This window comes from Dendropsophus ebraccatus, chromosome 7 (assembly GCF_027789765.1).
Source record: "Dendropsophus ebraccatus isolate aDenEbr1 chromosome 7, aDenEbr1.pat, whole genome shotgun sequence".
NCBI lineage: Eukaryota > Metazoa > Chordata > Amphibia > Anura > Hylidae > Dendropsophus > Dendropsophus ebraccatus.
The window spans coordinates 115,877,920-115,905,380 of NC_091460.1; the positions used below are offsets into that span (position 1 = coordinate 115,877,920).

Here is a 27,461-nt window from a genome sequence, read left to right on the forward strand (position 1 = left end):
AAGTACATATACAATACAGTAGTAGTAGAGTCAGTGCGCCACCACCTCCCATCCTGTACAGTACTGTATAATACTTCTGAAATACATATACAGTATAGTAGTAGTACAGTCAGTGCACCACCATCTACCATCCTGTACTGTATAATACTGCTGAAATACATACACAGTACAGTAGTAGTATAGTCAGTGCACCACCATCTCCCATCCTGTACAGTACTGTATAAGACTGCTGGAGTGCATATACAGTACAGTAGTAGTACAGTCAGTGCACCACCATCTCCTATCCTGTACCGTATAAGACTGCTGGAGTGCATATATAGTACAGTAGTAGTACAGTCAGTGCACCACCATCTCCCATCCTGTACTGTATAAGACTGCTGGAGTGCATATACAGTACAGTAGTAGTACAGTCAGTGCATCACCATCTCCTATCCTGTACAGTATAAGACTGCTGGAGTGCATATACAGTACAGTAGTAGTACAGTCAGTGCATCACCATCTCCTATCCTGTACAGTACTGTATAAGACTGCTGGAGTGCATATACAGTACAGTAGTAGTACAGTCAGTGCACCACCATCTCCCATCCTGTACTGTATAAGACTGCTGGAGTGCATATACAGTACAGTAGTAGTACAGTCAGTGCACCACCATCTCCTATCCTGTACTGTATAAGACTGCTGGAGTGCATATACAGTACAGTAGTAGTACAGTCAGTGCACCACCATCTCCCATCCTGTACTGTATAAGACTGATGGAGAACATATACAGTACAGTAGTAGTACAGCCAGTGCACCACCATCTCCTATCCTGTACAGTACTGTATAAGATTGCTGGAGTGCATATACAGTACAGTAGTAGTACAGTCAGTGCATCACCATCTCCTATCCTGTACAGTACTGTATAAGACTGCTGGAGTGCATATACAGTACAGTAGTAGTGCAGCCAGTGCACCGCCATCTCTCATCCTGTACTGTATAAGACTGCTGGAGTGCATATACAGTATAGTAGTAGTACAGTCAGTGCACCACCATCTCCCATCCTGTACTGTATAAGACTGATGGAGAACATATACAGTACAGTAGTAGTACAGCCAGTGCACCACCATCTCCCATCCTGTACTGTATAAGACTGCTGGAGTGCATATACAGTACAGTAGTAGTACAGGCAGTGCACCACCATCTTCCATCCTGTACAGTACTGTATAAGACTGCTGGAGTGCATATACAGTACAGTAGTAGTACAGTCAGTGCACCGCCATCTCCCATCCTGTACAGTACTGCATAAGACTGCAGGAGTGCATATACAGAACAGTAGTAGTACAGTCAGTGCACCGCCATCTCCCATCCTGTACAGTACTGTATAAGACTGCTGGAGAGCATATACAGTACAGTAGTAGTACAGTCAGTGCACCACCATCTCCCATCTGTTACAGTGCTGTGGTGGGGGACTCTATACAGTAAAGGATGAGTGAGGAGTTAGTGACTACTGTACTATAATTGCTGGTTTTGTTGAATGTTTCTTGTGTATAATGTAATGTACAGTGTGGTGCTGCTCTGTAATGTACTGTAGTGATTATACTGGGCACTATACAATATAATATATGGGTATTGTAGGTAATTATTGGTGTGTGCTGGAACCAATTAAACACATTTACATTATTTCCTATGAAAAAACACTGCTCGCTTCTCAGAGTGCCTTCCTAAACCAACTACGTTTGAGAACCAAGGTACCACTGATATATATTTGTCCACCACAGCTTTGCTGGTTGCAACTAAAGACTGTCAACAATTTCTCAACCAGAGTATATCTGACTTATCAGAACTTATATGCAATGCAATAGTCCAGTGGCTTTGGGAAAGTTTTTGCTTATGTCAGATAACCTCTGTACATTGTATACAGTGCTTGGTGTAAGGCCTATACTACCCAGAATCCAGACCGATAATTTAGCCAGTAAGAATTTGTGTAAATGAATGAAGATGAACTTCCATTGGGGCATATCCTTAGACTATACCATAAATATCTCATACTGTAGATGAGAGTCCACCTCCGGGACACCTCCACGGGTCAGACTCCTACTGATGGCATATCTTAATGATATTGTATAAAGAGTTGTGCGGGGATTTTAAAAAATTGTATGTGGCTGGGGCTTTCTAAACATCAAAGGGAGGCTATACTCACCCACCCTGAGCCCCCACAGCTGCCAGTCTTTGCTCATGACTGCTACTTCCTGGAGATGTGTCATCCCCATAAGAAGTGCCCGCTCAGCCAATCAATGACTGAGGCAATACAGACACTGTTGTGCTCAATAATTCCCTGAGTGGGTTGGTTCCTATGGGGATGATGTATCACCAGGAACAATTAAGTAGTCGGGACCTCGAGCATCAGCATTGTAACAGGGGGACTCTGTTTTTGTGTACCAGAATCTGCGAACCAGTAGGATCTTTGCTTTCTTCTGTCCTATTACCTCTTCTCTTCCTGCTCTCCTGTTACACTCTTTCCACCCAACCACATTGCGCCTTACACGCTGGATTGGAAGTTAGTCCCTTGAGTGAAGTAGGAGTCTTAGGATTCTGTGGAGAAAGGACGCAGACCAGATAGCTCTCCACAGTGGTTCTACTTGGGCCCTGGTCCTCTGCCAGGTCCCCCAGGAAGAGTAGTCTAGTCTTAGTCAGTGCCCTGCATGGGTAGGACGCAGGACAGCGCTCTCGTACCAATTTTTCTCTCAGTGTCTATACACAGCACTATGCAGTGCTAAAGCAGGGTAGGCGACTATAGCTTTTTTTTTCTTTTTTTTTTATACCATCTCCAGGCATATAAAATTTACCATGTAAGGCCACTTTTATACATACATAATGTAAGAAAGAAAAAAGGCTGTATCTGTATATTTGCTGACCCCCTGATGCTTTCATAAAAATGCTTTGCTGTTTTTACTGTAACTAGACCAGTGAGTTCAGTGGTTTTAAAACTGCTAGAGTCTTTGGGTCCTATTACACGGAGCGATTTTTAACGATAAACGATTGCAAACGAGATTGTTTATTGTTAACCTGAAATCATTCCCCATATTACACAGAACGATGGTCGTTAGTTACGATCGTTATTGTGATCATTACTATGATCGTTTATTCCTTCTGATGCCCGTAAAACAATGCACAATGTGCAATTACACTGAACGATTAGTGAACAAATGCGGAACTTGAGCAAACGAATGTGGAATTACAGCAAACGATTAGCAATGATTTTAGGCTTAAATTAGGGATGGTCCGACCCTGCCGAGGTTCGGGTTCGTACGAACCCGAACTCTTGGCAATGATTCCCGCTGTCTTCCTCATCCGTGGAGAGGGTGGATACAGCGGGAGGACCGCCTGGAAAACTGGGATACAGCCATAGCCATAGGCTGTATCCCAGTTTTCCAGGCAGTCCTCCCACTGTATCCACCCGCTGCACGTAGCGGCCAGACAGCGGGAATCTGATGCCGAGTGTTCGGGTTCATACGAACCCGAACCTCGGCAGGTTCGGACCATCCTTAGTTCAGATCTAAATCAACGATCAATGGCATACGAACGATTTTACGATCGTTGCCTGCAATTACACAGAACGATTATTGTTTAAATTCGAACAATATAACGATTTTTCGCACGATAATCGTCCCCTGTAATAGGGCCCTTTGGGACCCCGACCAATCCCTAGAATGCACGAGAGCATTTGTGGCCACACGGCTGCTTTCCTTTTAAGAGTCCATTCACACACTTAGGATCTGCTGCAGATATCAATGTAACAAATTGATGGAAGACAGAAAATTTTCAGCATCAAATCTTCTGTACGTGTGAATAGACCCTAATGGAACTCTAGTCCCATACCCCTGTGCAGAAAGACTGTGAAGAGGCCAACATGCCCAGTCAGTGCTGTGGCTCCTTCATTCTTAAGATTAGTAAGGGTCTCAGCAGTCGGACCCCCACTGATCATAAGGTGATGGTGTCTACTAGATATACGCCGTCACGTTATTAGATGCTTGAGCACAGGCCAGGGCACAAGCTGTAAATATATTTCCAGCAACGCATTCCCACTTCTCTGACTGCACGTGTTGCATGTTTCCTGACATTATGATATTGATTGTTGCTCAGGGATACTTGGATCTGTGCTGCAGGGTGGAACAGCTGGGCCTCTTGCTTTCTTTTCTTTTTCTTCCCACGTGCATTGTGTCATTGCTCTGTAAAGGCCGCGTGTTTCCATTATTCATGACTGTTGTGCTGCAAGTTGCTTATAATATAGTATAAGGCTCAACCGAGTTTATTTTAATTTTGTCAAATTTTATTTCATCACACTTTAATATTAACCATAAAAAATAGAAGAGCGGTATTTTAAGGTTGAGGAAAAAAAATCTGGAAATCTTCAATCTCTAAAACATCAACATTAGTATTTATTCACAGATTAACCCTTTGAAGACCAAGCCTAAAATGACCCAGTGGACCTCGCCAATTTTCATTTTTGCACTTTCGTTTTTTCCTCCTCCCCTTCTAAGAGCTCTAGCACTTTCCATAACGTGTATGATGGAAGCCCCGAAATATTATTTACGAAAATATAAATTGTTGAAATTGGAAAAAGGAATGCAATATTGTAACCTTTGGGGGGTTCCTGAGTCTACGTAATGCACTATACGGTAAAAGACTTGATACCATTATTCTATAGGTCAGCCGGAACACAACCATATGCAGGTTTACATAGATTTTGTAATGTTTTATTTTATTTTTATGAAATCCTTTTTTTTTTTTTGCAATTAATTAGTAATAAAATGGGCCTATTGTGACTCCTATAACGGTTTTAGTTTTTCACCTACAGGGCTATATGGGGTATCATTTTTTGCGCCATGATCCCTTCTTTTTATTAATACCATAGTTGTGTAGATAGGACATTTTAGTCACTTTTTATAATTTTTTTTTTTTTAAATATATAATATAACAAAAAAATCTGTAATACTGGCGCTTTTTTTTCCTCTTTTCGTTTATGCTGTTCACAGTACGGAATGCTGATTGTTATATTTAAATAGATCAGAAAATTATGCACACTACGGTCAGTAGTGGATTATAATAGGGGCGTTTTGGGCGGCAGCCCGGGGCCCTGAGCTCCTGGGGGGCCCATGACCACCCAAAAAAACTTATACTTTCAATGGTGTACTGTCTCCTGGCTACACTTCCGCCATGATTTGCAAAAAATCACAGTTTTTTTATGTCAATTTTGCACAAATCAGGACATCATGACATTATCTATCCTGTACTATGAACGCCAGGCTAGTGCTTCCATAGTTACAGTGGGGTGGGGGGGCCCAGGCTTGGTGAACAGCCCGGGGCCTATGGTAAAGTTAATCCGCCCCTGACTACGGTATATTATGTGTTTATTTAATTATTTTTATATGTTTTATTTATATTATGGGATGGAGGTGATTTTAATCTTTATTAGGGGAGAGGCTTTGGGGTATTTCTAAAACATTTTAACTTTTTTTTTTACACATTTTAAGTTCCCTTGGGGGACTTTTACATGCCATCTTTAAATAAAAATAATAATAAATAGCAAACACTGATCATTGCTTTGCTATAGGCATAGCATTGATCAGTGTAATAGGCGCTCTGCTCATTGAGCCTGCCTGTGGCAGACTCAATGAGCAGAGCGCCGATCTAACCTCACGGAGGAAGGTAAGAGACCTCCGGCAGTCCGGCACAGCAATCGGGACCCCTGCAGCCGGCCCCCACCTGCTATGAAGTGCGTTTCGCCCAGGGTCTTCTGGTGACAGGCAGCTAGGGCGTAGAGGTGCGTCCTAGGTCGTCTAGGGGTTAAAGGAGAAGTCTGGCGAAAATATTTATTAAAGTATTGTATTGCCCTCCACAAGTTATACAAATCACCAATATACACTTATTAAGGGAAATGCTTATAAAGTGCTTTTTTCCCTGCACTTACTACTGCATCAAGGCTTCACTTCCTGGATAACATGGTGATGTTACTTCCTGGATAACATGGTAATGTCACTTCCTAGATAACATGGTGATGTCACTTCCTGGATAACATGGTAATGTCACTTCCTAGATAACATGGTGATGTCACTTCTTGGATAACATGGTGATGTCACATCCTGGATAACATGGTGTCACGATCCAACTCCCAGAGCTGTGCGGGCTGTGGCTGCTGGAGAGGATGATGGCAGAGGGATGCTCAGTGTCCCTCCAGTGCCCTGTGTCCCTCAGTGTCCCCCTGCCATCATCCTCTCCAGGAAAAAAGCACTTTATAAGCATTTCCTGTAACAAGTGTATATTGGTGATTGGCATAAATTGGGGGGGGGGGGCAATACAATACTTTAAAAAAAATTTAACCTGACCTCCTTTAATTCAAAAGACTTTTCACTGATAAACTTTTTGTTCAGGTTAAAAGCTAGCACTTAGACTAATCAAACATGGTGGAAAGTAAAACTGGCTCAGTTGCCTTTAGCAACCAATCAGATTCCACCTTTCATTTTCCAAAGATTCTGTGAGGAATGAAAAGTGGAATCTGATTGGTTGCTAGGGGCAACTGAGCGAGTTTCACTTTACACCATGTGCCTTGCATAGAGTATCTCCCTCTATGGCAGACTCATGACAATTTATTATATGGTTGCTAACTTATTTACCAATAAATCTCTTTTACTTGATTGTTGGAGGTGGGGGTCTGTTTAGACGGACGATGGTTTGACGATTTTGCAGCAACAAATTGTTTTTGATGCCGTTTAGACAAAGCAATAAATCGTTCGAAAAAAATGTTTTTACGATTATGGTTTTAACATCACTTAAGGCCATCTCACACACTAGGGTGAATCTGCGAAAGACTGTTTAGACGAAGCGATCTGCTAATTATCAGTGAGCGACCAGAGATGATTTGAAAACACGTTGAAAGACCACGATGAATGATTTCTCGCTGGTCGCTTGATCGTTAGCTGTGTTTACACAAGCCGATTATCACTCAAATGTGATTATCGTGCAAATTTGAACAATAATCGCTCCGTGTAAGCGTAAGACCATAAGAGAAGCTAGATCTATGGCAACAGATCATCTGTTGGTGTAATAGGGCCCTTAGATTGATAACCTGTCTTGGTGCTATTCCAGCAGAGCCCAGTCCTGCTGCTCAACACTTCTGGCTTTAGCTTGAACAGAAGGATGTGCCTACTCTGCCAATCAGTGGTTCATTTCAATGTAAAAAGTACAACTCTTTTAATAAAAAAAAAATTATTAATGAAGGCTATTTTCTCTTATTGAATTTGAATACAAGAGAAGCAGGATCTTGCATTCTGTGTGTGCAGATATAGGAGACATCATAGCAGCTAGCTGAACAACTGATTATCAAAGACAGAACCTTCACCACATAAATCTGGTAAAAATTCCATATGCATACTCACCATACTCACAATCCCTTGCCAATGCAGCCCTGCTGTCCTCTGGTCCCTGATGCTCTTAGCTGTTTCCTGCTGGCGACTGTGGAGGAGCTGCTCACACATCAAACCACTGGCACAGGTGTTGACCTGCCTCAGACTGTTATTAGGTGAGCAGACAGTTTGTGGATGGTTGTCATGTCACAGGAGGGATCTCCTGCTGTGGCTGATCAGGTTAGGTGAGTATGCTTTTTTTTATATACTAAAGGACTCTGGTTGACCTCAGAGAGATTAACCAAAACACAGCAGAGACACAATCACGTGTCTCGACGTCAGTGTATTCTACCTAGAATACACTGACGTCGAGACACGTGATGGTGTCTCTGCAGTGTTTTGGTTTATCTCCCTGAGGTCAACCAGAGTCCTTTTGCATGTACTTACTAGGCATTGCTTTCACTTGCCAGAATCCTACTCCACACTGATGAGAGGCAAATACCGAGAAACAGCTGTCTGTGGATGGATACCTTGCTTGGGTGGTTTTCTTGACTGGAGACATTCCTTGGCTTGGTTGTTCCTTCCCGGAGGAAGGTGTAACTAGCTAACTGACGTTGAGACACGTGATGGTGTCTCTGCAGTGTTTTTTGCATATTTTATTTTTTATACTGGCAGCACCTGGGGCCCTTTCAAATAATATGCCCATCCTCCGATAATTCCTTTTATTTATTTATTTATTTTTAAATTTCAGTTCAGTGCATAAGGTTTTCCTTGTTTGTCTCTAACAGTGGAGCAGCTTTATTATTCTTGACTGTTCTGTACAATTTGTTTTTATAAGAAGCGTTCTCTCGTAGAATCACAGTCTTCTGTTTTCCTGTTTTCTTCAGGGTGACCAGATCCATCCACTTCCTTATTGGCTTTAAACAATGTAATTATGTTTAGACAAGTAATAGTTCTTATATAACTCCGTCGTGATTTGTGTTTTCTTCTGCGGACAGAGGAGCGACCGGAAAACATCTTGTCAGCAAAACAATCATTTATCCATTTAAACGGATACAAGAGGTCTGAGGCCAGGTCTACACTTCTGTAGTTATATTTGTTTCAAAGGATTAAACATACATACAATGTTTTAAGCAAATTTACCAGCAAGTACATAGCTTTAAGATTTTTACATCAATGGCAGCCTGGTTCCCACGCACGGTGCCAGTCTATTCCCAGTCCCCGGCCCGGCATGCTCAAATTACGCTCATCTCTAATAGTTGGGCTGGGTTCACACTGCCTTTTTGCTGTTCGTTTAATGGGGGAAAAAATGGATGAAAAACGGAGGTATTTGTGTTTTGATCTGTTTTTTCCATTGACTTCCAGTATAAAAAATAAATCAAGTAAAGGATGAAAAGAGATCAGTTTTTTTTGCGTAAAAAAAATGTGGTCGGACATGTTTTTGTGTGAGTTAAAAAAAAATGCATTTTGATTTGGTTTTTTTTATCCTTTTTTGCACACAAATACATCTGTTTTTTCATAGTTTTTTTCCTATTAAACGGACAGCAAAAATGCAGTGTGAACCCAGCCTTACACAGTTTTTATGTAGACTACATCTGTATATAAAGTGCAAAAACCTATTAAAAAATGGATAGATTTTCCTTGATGTTGGAGGTAGACTTCTTGAAGCACTGGGTTTGCATTTTATCGTGCTTTTGTTGTTTTTTTGCTCTACGCATGTTGGGGAAGGAGCCCGCAGTGTCAGGTCTCCAGCTAATAACAGACTATAGCACTGCTCAGCTCTGAAAATATTCACAAGCAACAAAGCCAAATGATACTGGGGAGCTTAATATTATATTGTCAAAGAAAGAACAGCTGCTAAATTATAGCTATTCTGGTCTCTCACTGCATCATGCCCACATACAGTTGCCAAGAGGTTTCAGACAGAAATGAACTCTCTCAGTAGGAAACAAATGGAGAAATGTATTGTGTCACTATTCTAGGGATCCCAAGCGTTCTCCTGCAGGTGGAGACTGAATGTTGTGTGGTAAGATTAGAGCGGTATCACTTGTGCTAAGTTAGACTAAATAAAACTGTGGACATAAAGCTAAAAAAAAAAAAAAAAAAAAAAAATATATATATATATATATATATATATATATATATATATATATATATATATATATATATATCCCATTACCCACTGATGTACCAGCCAAACCTCCTACATCTGAACTCCCAGTCTTATAAATCCACTGGCCACGAGTGTATTTGGCTGCTTTAGTTATCCAGCGTTAGAAAAACATGGTCGCTTTCTTCCAGAGACAGCTCTACTCTAGTCTTCAGTTTGGGTGGGGTTTGCGATTCAGTTCCATTGAAGTGAATAGAGCTTATTTGCAAACTGCATCTGAACTGGAGACAAGAGTCTTGTTGTGTCTGGAAGAAAGTGGCCATGTTTTAATAACGCTGGATAACTTCTTTAAGAGTCTGAACAGTTTTACATTTAAACAGCAGTCTACTATGAGACTATTAAAGGGAACCAATCACCTAAAAAACACCAGCACACTTCCCAAACATGCTTTTACACCCCCCGTCCCCAGAATGTACAACCTGAAAACTTACTTTATAAACTTGGCGGCCTGTATGTAAATTGCCCCCTCTGGGCGTGATTAGCCTGCATAATTGTAGCAACGTCACCGAGAGGCGCGCTGTACCTAACGTCAGCACAGCGGGTCTGGTCTGCAGCGTACTGCACAGGTGCAGAAAGCCTCAAACTCATTGCTGGAGATCCGGCAATGAGTTCGAAGCTATTTTGCACCTGCGAAGTACGGGGCAGACCGAACTTGCTGTACTGTGCATGAGCGGTGCAGTAAGGACATAGGCGTGCTGACATTAGGGACAGCGCGCCTCTCGGTGATGTCGCCGCAATTATGCAGGCTAATCACACCCAGAGGGGTGTGATTACCGCTCCAGAGCGCCCAGGGGACAGTGACTACTTGCCGTGGCTCACCGCCCAGATAACTACTTGAGGCCAATTTACATACAGGGCGCCAAGTTTATAAAGTTTTCAGGTTTTAGGTGATTGGTTCCCTTTAAGCATTAAGCAACTAATAGATAGACTTGATATAATGAGTTAAATGACAACAAACATGTTTATTGATGACAAATGACTCCTTTAGTAAACAGGATAAATATTTTCATATGACCTCTTGCCTATATTTGATTGGATTGCTTGCGTTTCTGACCCTGGGTTTCGCCTATCCTTCTTACCTCCGTTTTGCCTTGTGTTTTTATGCCGTTTTGCCATCTCCAGTTTGACCTGTATCTGACTGACTATTCCTTATTGTGTTTTTCCATCTTGTTTTGTTCTGTGTTTCACTTGTCTAGTGAAGGAAATGTTGCCTAGTTGTCGCCGACCGCCAAGGGTTGGCAACAACTTACAATACAGTTGTTAAAGGAGAACTCCCTCGGATTATAAAATCCTGCAGCTGGCAGGGGCAGAAGGGAAATTCATTACAAGTACTAACTTACCTCTCCCTGTGCCCGTGGTGAGCGGCAGGAACGGCTGCTGGACCCCAGCTTGGCTCCAGGATCTCCGAACCTGACACGTCACAACCCGGCTGATGGACTGGCCGCTCAGCCAGTCAGTGAGTGGGGCGGGACACTGTTCCAGTCACTGATTGGCTAAGCAGCCAGTCCATCAGCCGGGAGAGGACTCTTCACCCAAGTTGTGACGTCATCACAACTCAAGGGAAAATGCCTTCCGGCGGGGATCCTGCAGCGGTGCCAGCGCTCACTGCAGGAACGGGAGAGGTAAGTTAGTACTTCTAATCAATCCCCCCCCCCCCGCCTGCTTTTCTAATCTGCCATACTTCTCCTTTAGGTGAGCTTAGATTTTAAAGGGGTACTTAGTAGAGCATTGCTTCTCAAACTTTTTCTGCCGGAGCCTCACCCAACAGAGTAATGTGATGCCTGGGCCTCACCATCTAAAGTGGAAGTGCATGCAAAAATAACAACTGAAGCTCAGTATTAGGGTTCTTTTACACACAGGGGGACATTTATTAAGTCAGGCGTTTTTTACGCTGGACTTATAAATGTCCCCGCATCTCCGGCGTTACGGAAATTTATGTAGAGGCGGACTGCCTCTACATAAATCCCGTGCGCGTCGGTGCGCACAGCCGAAAACCTACGCCACCTGAAAGGTGGAGTAGGTTTTTGGCGTATCTTGTAGTTGAAAAAATTATAAATCACGCCCCCCTTCCCGCCCCCCCCCCCCCCAGCCATTTGCGCATAAAATCATTCGCATATCGGCACTTTACGCCGAAATTAAACAGTATGCTGGATGATACATGTCCCCCATACTGTAGATATTTGACAGATTTTTTAAGCCTAAGCCAGGAATGGATTTGAAAAGGGGAGAAATCTCAGTCTTTCCTTTATGACCTTTTTCTCTATCTATAGTCTGTTCCTGGCTTTGGCTTCAAAAAACTGTCAGATAAATCTGCGTAAAAGAACCCTAACTTTCATGTGTTTTCTAAAGTCAGAATTAAAAAAAAAAAATAACTACAAAATGGGTCAGTAATGTCCCTAAAGCAGAGATTGTTGCAGCCAGGGACAGGACTGTGCAGTTTATAGTCAGGGGCGCCTCTTTGTTAAGATACACCTTATAGTTTGAGAAGTACTGCAGTAGAGTAAAGATTTTTTAATATTTTTTTTACTTTATAATACTTTGTATTAAAATAAATGTATATACTTTTTTAATTATACATTATTTTATGTTGAGTGGCATCAGTAAGGGGCGACACAGGCCTTTCTGCTGCCACTTTGTGTTGAGAATTGCAGGGTTGTCCAAACCCTGGTCCTTGCTTCCACACTCTGATCCAGCACTGTCGCATGTACAGCACCATTGATACAGAGCAGTTCCCCCCATGTACTGTATGTTCTTTTTAGAATATACAATTGACAGGGGGAGCTTCCTGTCACTCTGTGCAGCAGCCCCTGCACAGCAAGCAGTGATTTTGTACAGTTTACAGGGGAGCCTGCTGTGTATCCATATTGTTGTGTGTGCATCAGAGATGGATTAAGCATTGGAGTGAAGCCCAGGACTTGGACAGCAATGCAGATCTCCGTACGAATGTTTGTGGCAACAGAAAGACCTGTGTTGCCCCTTACTGCATAAATGAAAAAGATCTATAAATAAAACAAATTATACATTAACCTTAATGGTTATATTACAAAGCAATATAACTTTGTGAATGCAATGTATGAAAAAAAGTTTTGAAAAAATTGATGTTCTTCAGAGTTTACCACTTTAACTATTGAGTGACAGCTGCAGTTATAAGCCTGCATACAACACAATGTATTGCTTTGTACTGTTTCTGTAGCTCCATAGTTAAAACACCAGAACAAAACATCTTTGAACCTTCCATTTTGCACCTTTCCCCAACTCTACAGTAACACAAAGCTCTACCAGCTCTACCCCAGTCTAGAGCCCAAATTTAATTCAGACCCAACATCATATGTCAAATTCATTTCATACCCAAGACTAGTCCCACTACCTCCCCCCCCCATACTAATTATAAGAGGAGACATTATCTGCACTTTAAACAATATGTACAAATATCACCTGCTCTGCCATCTAGTCATCCCACAGAAGAGATCAGTTTCCTGTGGTCGTATATTTTGATTTGATGGAGCACTGTAATATACAATGTGTCATAATGGAGCAGTGCACATAGAGGCTGATGAGGATGAGGCAGGAAGGCATGGAGCTGAGGGAAGAGGACATGGAAGAGGAGAAAGAGAATAAAAAAGGAAATATAGTCTGATGTGGATACGGGATGAAGACATGCAGGCTAAGGAGGACATGGAGGATAATAATAGAGGTATGGGAGGAAAACATGGAGGCTGAGATGGAGGATAAGGGCATGGAGATTGAGAAAGGGGGAGGAGGACATGGGAGAAGGAGGATGAGGGAGGAAAACATGGAGGCTGAGGAGGATGACATTGAGGTTGAATAGGAGGCTGAGGGAAAAGGAAATATAGGCTGAGGAGAAGGAGGAGGGAAGACGGCATAGAGGCTGTGGAGGAGCAATGAGGGAGGAGGACATGAAGGTTGAGGAGGGCATGAAGCATAATTTTGTCCGCAAAGCAGAAGTCATCAGGTACAATCTAACTACCCTTTTAATTAGGGGTCTATGAAACCCCTTTGTCAAGTTAACAGAGATGACTAGAGATGAGCGAACCGGGTTCGGGTTCGAGTCAATCCGAACCCGAACGTTCGGCATTTGATTAGCTGGGGCTGCTGAAGTTGGATAAAGCTCTAAGGTTGTCTGGAAAACATGGATACAGCCAATGACTATATCCATGATTTCCACATAGCCTTAGGGCTTTATCCAAGTTCAGCAGCCACCGCTAATCAAATGCCTAAAGTCCGGGTTCGGATCGACTCGAGCATGCTCCAGGTTCGCTCATCTCTAGAGATGACATACAAAGAAAACAACTTACAAAACAGACAAAGGTTCTGTATGGAGAGTGAGGGAAGAGGAAATAAAGGCTGAGAAAGAGCACTTATAGGCTAAGGAGGAAGATGGGAGCATGGACACCTCTTAGCCTTTATCCTCCCCGGATGATCTGCCCCCCCGCATCTTCATGCACCCCCGAACGAGGAGCAAGGGAGCACTGACCTGATCGCCCTGTGTAATAGGGGCTTTAGATTCAGAATCAAGAACATTTGAAGTATTTACTGATTACTATAGATTAGAGGGGTTCTGGAGGTGATAGCGTCTGCTGCTACATAGAGAGAGCCTCAATGTAAGATGACAGAAAATGCAGAGTTCTGCGTAAACACCTTGTTATTGTGGTACTGTAGATGCAGGTTTCTATAGAAACAGTTCTAGGAACATCTTCTAGAACCGTTAAGCCTAAATACTAATATCAGTGACAAAAAAATGGATTGCATGGGATTTTTGATACTTTTGATGATTTTAGTTAGTACAGATAACCTAATATAAACAGGCATCATTTTGAGGGTGTGTGAACACAACCTTAAATACAATCTTAAATGATTATTGTATTCTGCCGGTATTACCTGCAGAACATGTGTAGGGAATTTGATTTATTTTCTGCCCAGAAAGATTAGAAGTGACACCACTACTAAGCCTTTGTTTCTACATTTGGGTTTGCGATGTGTTCTCAGAGCGGATGAAACCACACAATGATCCCTCCGCGAAAGCCACGCAATGTTGCTGGCAATCCTGACAACATTGCCTGACTACTGGGGGAAAAATGGGGTGAGGTTTTGGCGAGGCTTCTCAGCTGCATGACATCGACGATTGCTTTGGCTTGTCTGCAGACTGAAGCAATCATGTGCAGAAATGATAGATCAATGCATAGGTACTGCATTGATCCCTATGAGAAATCATGGTATTGCTCATAGAAGTCCCCTAGGGGGGCTTTAAAAATTATTTAAATCACCCCCCTTTTTCTATTTTCCAAATTTAAAAAAAATATTTAAAAGAATAATAAACCGCCGCATGCGGAATTGCCTGAACTGTTAAAATATCACATTCCTGATCTCCTTATCGGGGTAAGTGCAAAAACCCACCAAAAATGTAACAAAAAGTGATTTAAAAAAAGACACATATGAGCATGTGTGGTACCGATAAAAACTATAGATCATGGCAAAAAAAAAGAGCCCTTATACAGCCCTCCAATCCGAAAGATAAAAATGTGTAAGACTCAGAATAGGACAATTATAAGCTCATTTTTTTTATTTTTTTTTAAGTCTTAATTTTTTAGTAAAATAAAATAAAAGATATATAAATTGGGTATTGTTATAATCATACTGACTTGAGGAAAATAGATAAAATGCCAGTCCTTTTTTTATTTTTTTAATTCTTTATTTTATAAACAACGGGGAGGAAGCGCGGCAACACACCCGCCAATCCTCCTATATACAAAATCACAGTAATGAAAAGTAGAGGTGCAGAAATGACAAATGACACATTGCCAATATAATAGTTAAAATGTCAGTTCTACCAAATGGTGAATCGCGTAAACACAAAACATTAAGGGATTAAAAACATAATAATAAAAATAATAATATTAATAATAATAGTAATATCACAAGCATTTTTCTTAAAAACTAATAGATAAGTAACATTGAACCATGGAACAACCTCTTTATTGGAGCAGAGAATATGTAGGTTGCTTTCCTCTCGGTTTCCCTTGACAGATCCAGGCCTGCATAGAGATCACAGGGCAGCTGTAAGTCATGTTCCTTCTTTGTATGGAAACAGTGAAGAGAATGTATAGATAGGGTTTCTCAAGTATCAAAGGCTCAGTGCTGGTGTTCCACAAAGCAACTGAGCCAAGCAACACTGCTGGAACAGGGACAGCTTTTACAGCTATTTATATTAGTGCTTAAAAAGGCTGTTTGCAATTATTTTAACATCACTTGCAGTTTAAGTAAAGGGAAAAGAGCCAGCAACCGAGAATAGAACATTTTAAATCAGATTTTTTTTGTAGTTTTGCAATACTACTGTATGGATACACACTGATGGAAATGCATTCTGAAATATAGCACAAAATTAAGACTGTGTCTAATATGTGTAAAAGAATTCTTTTAAATCAACTGGTGTCAAAGTTATACAGATTTGTAAATTACAGCTATTAAAAAATCTCAAGTCTTCCAGTACTTATCAGCTGCTGTATGTCCTGCAGGCAGTGAGGAAGTGCTGTATTTTTTCCAGTCTGGGACAGTGCTCTCTGCTGCCACCTCTGTCCATGACAGGAGTTGTCCAGAGCAGCAACAAATGTCCATAGAAATGCTTTCCTGCTTTGGAAAGTTCCAGTCACAGACAGAGGTGGCAGCAGAGAGCACTGTGTCAGACTAGAGTGAAAAGACCACTTCCTGCAGGACATACAGCAGCTGATAAGTACTGGAAGACTTGACATTTTTAAATAGAAGTAAATTACAGTAAATTAAGTAAATTACAACGCTTTCTGGCACCGGTTGATTTGAAAGAATTTTTTTGCCGGAGTACCCCTTTAAGTTAATGGATTTTTTTTAGGTGCTGAACCTCATTCCATATATTTATTTAAAAAAATGAGTTTTTCAGGATCTCTGAACAGGCTGGGTCATCCAGGTGAAGAATCACTATGTGATATCAGCTCTTTGCTATGATTGCTCTGAGAAAAGTCACAGTTAAGGCCCTCCTTGTAGTACATTCATACATCCTAATAGAACCTATGTAAATAAGTTGGCACAGTAAGCTAACCACTTTATATTGTTAAATATACAGAAAGTATAGACTAACGTTGCTTATGTTTCTTTTTGTTTTGCTTTATTCAGTGGCAATCGATCTTCGAAAACATTTAAACCAAAAAAGAGTATTCCTGAGGGCTCCCACCAGTACGAGTTACTAAAACATGCGGAAGCCACTCTGGGTAGTGGAAATCTGCGCATGGCTGTCATGCTGCCAGAGGGAGAAGATCTCAATGAGTGGGTGGCTGTGAACAGTAAGTGCTTAGAAATAATAATTAACAGGTATATGTCATAGAAGAAGTTACCTATGTATATCTATATATTTATAGTAAACATGTAATTAATAGAACAGAACCACTGCTATTCCTGACAAGCTCTTGCCATGTCTTGAAGATTTGTTGGTCTACTTTTCATTGCCTCCGTGAGCCAGAATCCTGCTCCACACTGACGAGGGGCAAACACCCCGAAACAGCTGTCTGTGAATGGATGCCTGGCTTTGGTAAACCCTTGTCATGTCGCAATACTCGCAACCGAGTTAGAATTTGACACAAAAAGGCCCACCCAGGTATTTCCTTATTTATGTTCCAATACTCACAACCAAGTGGGACTTAAGGGGCTAAGTATGAGGATGGCTTGGTGACCTCCCCACTGGGAGGCACCCCTTGGAAACAGGTTTTCCTTCCCTCGAAGAATATCTAGCTATTCCCGCGTTTTAAAACTCGCAACTGAGGCTCTGCTGACCCCTTTTTTTCATATTTAAATTGATAGGGGGCAATTAATCAATGGAGACTCTTGAGTGAGTACTTCATTGGATTTTGCCGAACAACCGAGCTCGATCATGCTTAAGTTGCGGTCATCTCTAGTGCACTCATTTTTTTTTCTGTCCAATAATAATCATAATCTCTTCATCAGAAAGAGTAGAATACAACAGTCACTCTACTCTAAATGGGTATTTGTATTTGTGCACAGCCTCATTAATGCTCAGTGATTGTTTTTGGTCATGATTCAGATTGTATTCTTTTTTTGCCAACTGCGTATGTACTAAAAGCTGACAGGCTTCTCTTTCTTTTTCAGCTGTGGATTTTTTCAACCAGATCAATATGTTATATGGGACCATAACAGATTTCTGTACAGAGGAAAGTTGCCCAGTTATGTCTGCTGGTCCAAAGTAAGATAATTCTATTTCTCAGCGACTAGTTTCTAACCAGGGGCGTAGCTAATGTCTCTTGGGCCCTGGTGCAAGAGGTCAACTTGCCCCCCCCCCCCCCTTACCACATACTGACTAACACAACCGCTGCTACTGAATAAAATCCTCTGTACATAGACCAATATCACCTCATCCAGTCATATAGAGGTGGCCCCAGCTCTACACAGGCTCTATACACCATATACATTACAGTGCAAATATATCAGGTGACTCACAGGGGACGTCTTCTCTGATCGGAGTTCTTCCCTTTTCATCTTCTCCATCTGCCCAGGGCCATTATGAGAACTTTTTGGAGCCACGAATCCACAGAATCTGCCAGACAAACATATTAGGCTCCTCACACTGACACCATCCTCATCTCTCTACAAACTGCACATCTGTATTGGCCCCTTTACACCCTCATTTAGTGGGTAGCCTGACTCTATGTGACTCCCTTATAGTACATATCCCCCTATTGTATACACCCCCTGTGTAGTCCATCTTATAGATGGCCCCCCAATGTTTCCCCCTTATAGATGGCCCCCTGTGTTGTTCCTATTATAGATGCCCCCCATGTTATCCCCCATATAGATTGCCCCCATGTTATCAACCATATAGATGCCCCCCATTTTATCCCCCTTACAGATGCCCCCCATGTTGTCCCCTCCTCCTGCCCCTCCATCATCATACTACTACCCCTTTCATCCTCCTGCCCCTCCATCATCATACTACAACCACCTCCACCATAATACTACTACCCCTTCATCCTCCTGCCCTTTCATCATCATACCACTTCACCCCTCATCATCCTCTTGTTCTATCATCATCATACCACTACATCCTCATCATCCTCTTGTTCCTTCATCATCATACCACTACACCCCTCATCATCCTCTTGTTTCATCATCATACCACTACACCCCCCATCATCCTCTTGTTCCATCATCATCATCATCATCATACCACTACACCCCTCATCATCCTCTTGTTCCTTCATAATCCTCTTGTTCCTTCATCATCATACCACTACACCCCCCATCATCCTCTTGTTCCATCATCATCATACCACTACATCCTCATCATCCTCTTGTTCCTTCATCATCATACCACTACACCCCTCATCATCCTCTTGTTCCATCATCATGCCACTACACCCCCCATCATCCTCTTGTTCCATCATCATCATCATCATACCACTACATCCTCATCATCTTCTTGTTCCATCATCATCATCATACCACTACACCCCATCATCCTCTTGTTCCTTCATCATCATCATCATCATCATCATCATCATACCACTACACCCCTCATCTTCCTCTTGTTCCATCATCATCATCATACTACTACACCCCATCATCCTCTTGTTCCTTCATCATCATACCACTACACCCCCATCATCCTCTTGTTCCATCATCATCATACCACTACATTCCCATCATCCTCTTGTTCCATCATCATCATACCACTACACCCCCATCATCCTCTTGTTCCATCATCATCATACCACTACACCTTTCATCATCCTCTTGTTCCTTCATCATCATCATCATCATCATCATCATCATACCACTACACCCCTCATCTTCCTCTTGTTCCTTCATCATCATCATCATCATCATCATACTACTACACCCCCATCATCCTCTTGTTCCTTCATCATCATCATACCACTACACCCCATCATCCTCTTGTTCCTTCATCATCATCATACCACTACACCCCTCATCATTCTCTTGTTCCATCATCATCATACCACTACACCCCCATCATCCCCTTAAAAACAAAAAAATCTATACTCACCTGCATGATTTCTGTAGCCCCCAGGTCACACGCGCTGGCGGGCTTCCCCCGGCGGGAGGCGGGGCTTAGCGCGGAGGGGGCGGAGCTTCGCGGGACCTGTTTTTTTCTTAACGTGATGCTCCCTGCGCTGGAAGTACTTCCCCCCCCCCGCCGCACACAGAGCTCCCTGGGGGCCGCAAGACAGCCGGGGGCCCCTGCCTCTTGTGATCGCAAGCAAAACATTGCTTGCGGTCACAAGAGGGAGTGGGAGGCGGGCAGTGCAGTGGTAAGGGGGGGCCTCGCGGGCCTCCCCTTGGTAGTGGCCCGGTCGCGGCGGCGACCCCTGCGACCGCGGTCGCTACGCCACTGTTTCTAACCCACGCCATAGCTCACAGTGCTAGGCTATGTTCACACTACATAAGTTTCATATTAATTAATCACGGCTGTTGTTGCTGATTTGCAAAAACAGCCGTGATTAATATAAAACTTACAGTGTGCTGCTGTCTATGGAATCACGGCCAGAGTGTATACACATAGGGGCCCAATCAGCAACCAATCAGATTCCACCTTTAATTTTACAAAGAGTCGGTGAGGAATGAAAGGTGGAATCTGATTGGTTGCTAGGGGCAACGGAGCCAGTTTCACTTTACACCATGCTTGATAAATCTCCCCCATAGTATACACTCCAGCTGGGATCGCTAGCGGCCACGCAAAAAACTGACATGTTTTCTGTGGCTATTTATTGAACAGCGGCCACAGAGAACCTGTCAGTTCACACAATGGAGCGAGCGGCTGCGGCCATACGCTCCATTGTGTGCAGCAGTGAATTCGGATGCGGACGCAAACGGGGGCGCCCGCATTCGAATTCAGCAGAAGTGAAGATCATCCGGCCACTACTGCATCATAGATCATAGAACGGACGGTGTTATACATAGTGTGAACATGGCCTTAAACTGCAAAAGGAGCACATGGTTTCTGCACGGCAAGACCATACCCCCAAGTGGGGGGGGCCCATGCCCGTTAAAAATACTTTGTAACTATTTATGTTTTTTCAGCTGCTCTTAATAACCGTTAGTATATTTATGTAAGCAAGGAAAGTACAAGCTATAATTATCATAATCAAACAGTCTCTACTGGTCTCGAATGACGTGAAAAATAATCCAATAAATCTAATTCATCTGCGAGGAAATCCACCGAAAACAGTTTGTCTGGTTAGAAAACATGTCATACCACCTGTTTCCTCCAAACATAACAACTGTCTAACACTGCAAAACCCAGGGATGTTTTATATCGGTGGCTTAGATCAATGTTTTCATTTCCAAAAGCAATATACCAGATGGTACTGGTGCCACAATCAAACTATTTTTTTATCCAGATAGATAGATAAATAAAAAATAAAAAAACTAATGTGCCATCAGGTACATTTGCTTTACATGTAGCATATCAATAGAATGGCGCAGACGCGGGGAAGCCAGTGCCATGGTCCTTTTTTTTTAGCCGCTGGCCGACTCCCGCGCACGGTGCCGGTCTATTAGTGGACACCGACCCAGGCTGAAGCACTGGAGGCGGGCCAAAGCCCCCCCAATGGGAGGAAACCCCCGCCCCCCTAATAAATCCTCGTTAAAAAAATTACCGTGGCACCGGCTTCCCTGCGCTGGCGCCATTCTCTGGATATGCTACACCTGATGGTACATTCGCTTTAAATATAACAAAATGTGAACGTGTACTTAAAGCGACTTTGTACCCACAATCTGACCCCCCTAAACCGCTTGTACCTTCGGATAGCTGCTTTTAATCCAAGATCTGTCCTGGGGTCCATTTGGCAGGTGTTGCAGTTATTGTCCTAAAAAACAACTTTTAAACTGGCAACCCCGTGCCCAACGGGCATGGCCTACATTGTGTATGCATTAGGCTGGCACAACCTCTCTGTCCCTCCTCCCCGCCCTCCTCATCATTAGGAATGCTCCAGGCAGATTGTCTCCTATTTGTCAGATGTGTGAATACTGAACATGGGCTGGATCGTTAAGCACCTGTGCAGTGTTGAGCATGTAGAAAATGTTCCAGTGGCATTCCTAATGATAAAGAGGGTGGGGAGGAGGGACAGAGGGGTGGTGCAAAGTTAGGGCACAGATACTCCAGTTTGGCACGGAGCTGCAAGTTTAAAAGTATTTTTTGGGGACAATAACTGCATCATCTGCCGAACGGACCGCAGGACAGAACTTGGATTAAAACAGCTATCGGAAGATACAAGTGGTTTGGGGGGGGTCAGATTGTTGGTACAGAGTCGCTTTAATATAAATCAAGCACTGGGATGAGGTAGTAAAACACTAATGGTGTTTTCACTCATACAGATTTTTGGTTGCAATTATTTGTGAAAACAAAGCCAGGAATGGATCTGAAAAGAGGAGAGATCTCTGTCTCTTCTTTATGACTTGTTTTCTATTCATAGTGTGCTCCTAGCTTTGTCCTTAATAATTGCATTGTAAAATCTGTCAGTGTAAGCACACCCTTGGGCCTCGTCCTTTAATTTGTGTGCAAGAACGCAATGCATGGTCAGCGAGCGCTCGGCTCTTGGATGCATAGCATGTGATTGTGGTCGACCCTCAGATGAACTGCCCATAATCATAGACCGTGCAGTTTTGAAGGAAATAAGATCTATGAAGCCCAGACAGTTACAGTTGTGTGCATTGGTCCACATTATTTAATGTGTCCTGTACAGTATGTACCTGCGGATCCGCAATTGCAAATCTCAAATTATGGATGTGTAGATGAGGCCTTAATAGGAGCAGCAGCAGTGTAAAGGGGCATTTAAACATTCTATAATTACGGTCTGTGCAAGGGTGAGGTGCTACAGAACAGAATTAGGAACTCAATGCATCATGCTCTGAAACTGTTTAAATCTTCGCGATACTGTACTGACACAGCCGCAGATTTAGGCTATGTTCACACTGCGTATGAATCCGACGCACATGTACGGCGACGTACGATCTATGGACGGATTTATACGCAGTGTGAACATAGCCTTAAACAGTTTTGAATCTCCTGGCATTATCATGAATGATCAGTACATGATTTATCATCTGTATTTATGCACCGCCCACGAAACATGTGAATGCCTTTTGTCTGTCTCTGGAGCAGCTCTCTCTGGGTATATGCACACTAAGGAATTCGGGCGGATTCCGCAGCTTGCCCCCGCTCGTGGCCTTGCACATCTCTGCCCGTGCCATAGACTCCATTCTATGGTCAGACAGATTACGCTGTCTGCCCGCAGAATGAACCTGTCCATTAATTAGCAGTGCAACAAAAACTCCCCATATAGCCCAACGCTAAAGTGTAAAAAGCAGATTATAAAAGGACACTTTTTTCCCTAGGTATGAATACCACTGGGCCGATGGAACAAATATTAAGAAGCCCATTAAATGCTCTGCTCCCAAATATATTGATTACCTAATGACTTGGGTACAAGACCAGCTTGATGATGAAACACTTTTCCCCTCAAAAATAGGTAAGAATATAAAAGATTTTTGATTATATATTGTGTTTATACATAAAGATAAAATACAGTTCATGGCTGTTGGATTCAGCCAATTCATTAAAAAATGGGGACCTCATCATGGAGCTGGCACTGCAGCTCAGACCCTGCACAGTTATCTACATTAGCTCCATTATTTCAAGTACAATCTAGACTTTTTACTATCGTTAAAGAGGACCTGTCACCCCCATGTCGGGGTGACAGGCTCCTGACCCCCTGCTAGATCCCCCTATACTCACCTAATCGCGCCGGGTCCCGCTTCCTGATGTGGTCGGGTCACGGAGATTTCAGCTCCCGAAGCCCGGCGCGCGCACACAGCAGAGTCCGACGCTCATAGAGAGTGAGTGGGGAGTCCGATGCTCCGTCATTCTCTATGGGCATCGGACTCTCCTGTGAGCATGTGCGCCGGGCTTCGGGAGCTGAAATCTCCGTGACCCGTCCGCATCAGGAAGCGGGACCCGGCGCGATTAGGTAAGTATAGGGCGCTCTAACGGGGGGTCGGGAGCCTGTCACCCCGGCACAGGGGGTGACAGGTATCCTTTAACTATAGTAAGTCTGCATGCCCCGGAGGTCATAATAATAGTAAGTATTGAACATGGTGCAAAATAATGACGTACTTTTCAAGTCATTCTCCGACAAGTAATTTAGGGAACTTTCTTGTCCAGGAAAGTGAAGATCTGCAGTAGAAAATCAGCTGTGATACGGTAAGTGTGAAGCTACCCTAAAGGGGAATTCCTCCCATGCCTTCCCAAACCAAATTCTCCAAAACCCCAATGAGGCGGGACACTGCTGCAGTCACTGATTGGCTGAGCGGGCTAAATCCCACCAGTCTGTAACGTGGATCCCGGGTCGTGATGCACCCAGATCCAGGAAAAGATGACAGCCATTGGGGTCCGGGAGCTCCGTGATGCTGTGCAGCACGGGCTTGGGGACTGGTAAGCCTTTTTCAATTTCCTTCCACCCCCTGCCTGTAATGGTTTATTTACCCCCCCCCCCCCCCCCCGAGCTTCACCTTTAATGCTCAAATAATAATTTTGAGTGGAATACCCCTTTAATGGCACAGCGGACCTTCTAAATAAAGTTATGGCTAAACTCCCCATCCCCTGCCCTATTAGATTATATGAGCAGGTTAGATCCATCTAACCTGCTGCTAGATTCCCTTATCAGGGGTTGCCCAGCGAAAATCTTTTTCTTTCAAATCAACTGGGGTCAGAAAGTTATACAGATTTGTAATTTACTTCTATTAAAAAAATCTCAGGTCTTCCCATATTTATCAGCTACTATATGTCCTGCAGGAAATTTTTTTTAATTTCAGTCTGACACAGTGCTCTCTGCTGACATCCCTGGCCAACACAGGAACTACCCAGAGCAGGAGAGGTTTTCTATCGGGTTTCATATAAAACCGAGACAAAAGTTCCTGTCTCAGCCAGAGATGTCAGCAGAGAGCACTGTGTCAGACTGAAAATAAAACATTTCCTGCATGATATATAGTAGCTAATAAGTATGGGAAGACTTGAGATTTTTTTAATAGAAGTAAATTACAAATCTATATCACTTTCTAATAGTTGATTTGAAAGAAAAATATTTTCGCTGGTCATCCCCTTTTTGCATTTTGACTGCTCTCCACAGGTGTAAAGGGTAAATGTTTCAGCTTTCATTACTTATTTTATATCACACCTCATGGTGCTTGTTCTGGTAAGAAGTTGTTTTTATCACATGTGGATTGGTATATGTGGGTGGGGCCTCGCGGCCTATGTGCCACATCGCTCCGCCCCTAGCGTCACTTAGCCCCGCCCATCCGTGGGGGCATCGCCGCCTAGGCCCCGCTCCCTCAGCGGCCATTGGTGTGGGACAATCTAGAGGGGTGGGGCCTAGAGTTTTAGGCTGGCCCTTCCAATGGCTGCTGAGGGGGCGGGGCCTATGAGGTGATGATGTCAGGGATGGGGCGGCGCTAAGTGGCGCTAGGGGCGGAGTGATGTGGCACAAATGCTGCGAGGCCCCGCCCATATATACCAATCCACAGGTGATAAAAACGACTTTTTACCAGAACAAGCACCATGAGGTGTGATATAAAATAAGTAATGAAAGCTGTAACATTTACCCTTTACACCTGTGGAGAGCAGTCAAAATGCAAAAAGGGGGTGACAGTGTCACTTTAAGCTAATGCAGAACAAGGCATGCAGGATGTGTTTTTGTTTTTTTATCACCTAGTGTATACCTTAATTATTTGGCGCCAAGGTGAATAGAACCCTAGGCCACATACGCAAGATCAGTATGATGACACACACTATATGGTATAGTGTCGTGGTGTAAATCAGTGTTTCTTCAAAAGTCTGGCGATGAGGCCTGTTATTGTTAGGGTATAAACCCACACACCGTATAAGCAGCGTATTTACTGCTGCGATACGCAGCAAATACGCAGCAAACACGCAGCAAATACGCAGCAGATTATATCTAAATAACTGAACACAGCATCAAATCTGTACCAACAAATCTGCTGCGTATTTGCTGCGTATTTGTTGCGTATCTGCTGTGTATACGGTGTGTGGGTTTGTACCCTTACTGTGGATTATATGTTCTATATAGTCTTTTTGTGCTTTGATAAATAAGCAGTTATTAGGATCCACTGGGTAAAACTGTAAACTGTCTATTGTTTAGTTACAGTGACATGACACAATTCTCTTTGTTATAGGTGTTCCTTTTCCGAAGAACTTTATGTCTGTAGCTAAAATTATATTAAAGCGACTTTTCCGAGTCTATGCCCACATCTATCACCAGCACTTTGACTCAGTGATCCAGTTGCAGGAAGAGGCACATCTTAACACGTCATTCAAGCACTTTATATTTTTTGTCCAGGTAATGAAGTCTTCATCTTTATGACATATTGCATATTACACTTCGCTGTTTCTGTACCACAACTTGACTGTACTGTCTGCCAGCGGCACTTATTCAGACAACCCCTAATCTATCCACATCTATCCTTAGGGTGTTTTCACACACACTTCATCTGCAGCAGATCTGTAGCAGATTTGATGGTGCAGATTTGATGCTGTGTTGAGTTATTTAGATCAAATCAGCTGCGTATCTGCAGCAGAAAATCCACTGCGATACGGTGTGTGTGAAGCTACCCTTAGATAGTAAAGGACATAATATAAGAGCATACTGGATGGACCAGGTGGCCTTTTTCTGCTGACAGTCTTCTATGTTTGTAATACACTTCATGTGAAACTTCAGCCCTATGCTTATGCTGGCTATGCATATAATATAGCTGTCAGCTGAAAGAGCTACCTCTTCTAGTCCTCCAGTACACATACACAAGTGTGTTCTTTATAAGCAGAGAGGAAAAAGCCACCATCAGACTCATGTGGCAGCAGCTTATCTACAAGAGGACAAAAGGATTGGAAAGGTGAAATCCAACATGCTGTATCCTTTTTCCCCTTGACAGTGGCCTTTGAGGGAGAGTCAGAAAGCCACCATACACGTACAGATGGTCAGTAGATCCCATTGAAATCGGTAGGTTAGGTTATAGGGTAGGCGAAATAAGGTAGGTTTTGGGCAACATGTGTAATGTGTAAGGCTAGCTCTAGACTAGAGACAGCATCTTCAAGGTGGTGGTGTTTTTTTTTTTCTTACACACACATATTGAATAGCATCCGCACAGAACTGACAGCTCACACAATGGAAAGTGTTCGCTATGGTGAATTGGGATGTGGCCACACCCAAATGCACCCGCATCCCAATTCAACAGAAATAAAGTTCATCTGGTCGTTACTGCAGTACTGTCTGGGATGAACTCTTCTGACACCGGCCTTTCTGTGACACGGCCGGGGCACAAAACAGCCGGTTTCTTACTTTATGTAAACCTGGCCTATGACTGTAGCCATGTTTTCCAGGCAGCCTTAAGACTGCATCCAACTTCTGCAGCCACTGTTAATCATATCCCGCAGGCTCAGGTTTGGACAGATCCCAGCATGCCTTGATTGTGCTCATCTCTATTAATGAACACTAATGAGACTCTAGAAGGAAGTAGTTGCTATACACTAAAAAGACTTTTAATTCATACAGTATGTGCACATTGCTGTGAATATCAGACTGCTGCCTCCCTCCAGTGACTACCACAGTGGTTATCTGTGGTCTGCTCTGGAACTTTTACATGGCACAATTAACTGAGTGGCTGGGCAGCACAAACAATCCCAATATTGTTTGTGCCGCCATGGAAACTGACAGCACAGCTATGTATATATCCGTGCTGTCATTTTTCTAGAACAGAAGCAGTGCATCCACACCTAGTGCCCTGCTATGTGATCTTGCTCTCCAGCTCTCCAGTCCTGC

General features: G+C 43.1%; 1 protein-coding gene across 2 annotated transcripts in view; it reads left to right on the forward strand.

Annotated features, from left to right (window-relative positions):
* The window catches only part of MOB1B (MOB kinase activator 1B), a 36,297-nt gene that overhangs the window by 7,967 nt on the left and 869 nt on the right, over positions 1–27,461 (forward strand). For both annotated transcript variants that reach the window (XM_069978256.1, XM_069978257.1), the window contains exons 2-5: positions 16,717–16,883; positions 17,704–17,797; positions 22,969–23,102; positions 25,822–25,985. In XM_069978256.1, the coding sequence (XP_069834357.1) occupies positions 16,717–16,883; positions 17,704–17,797; positions 22,969–23,102; positions 25,822–25,985 (559 nt within the window). The remainder of the gene's footprint in view (positions 1–16,716; positions 16,884–17,703; positions 17,798–22,968; positions 23,103–25,821; positions 25,986–27,461) is intronic.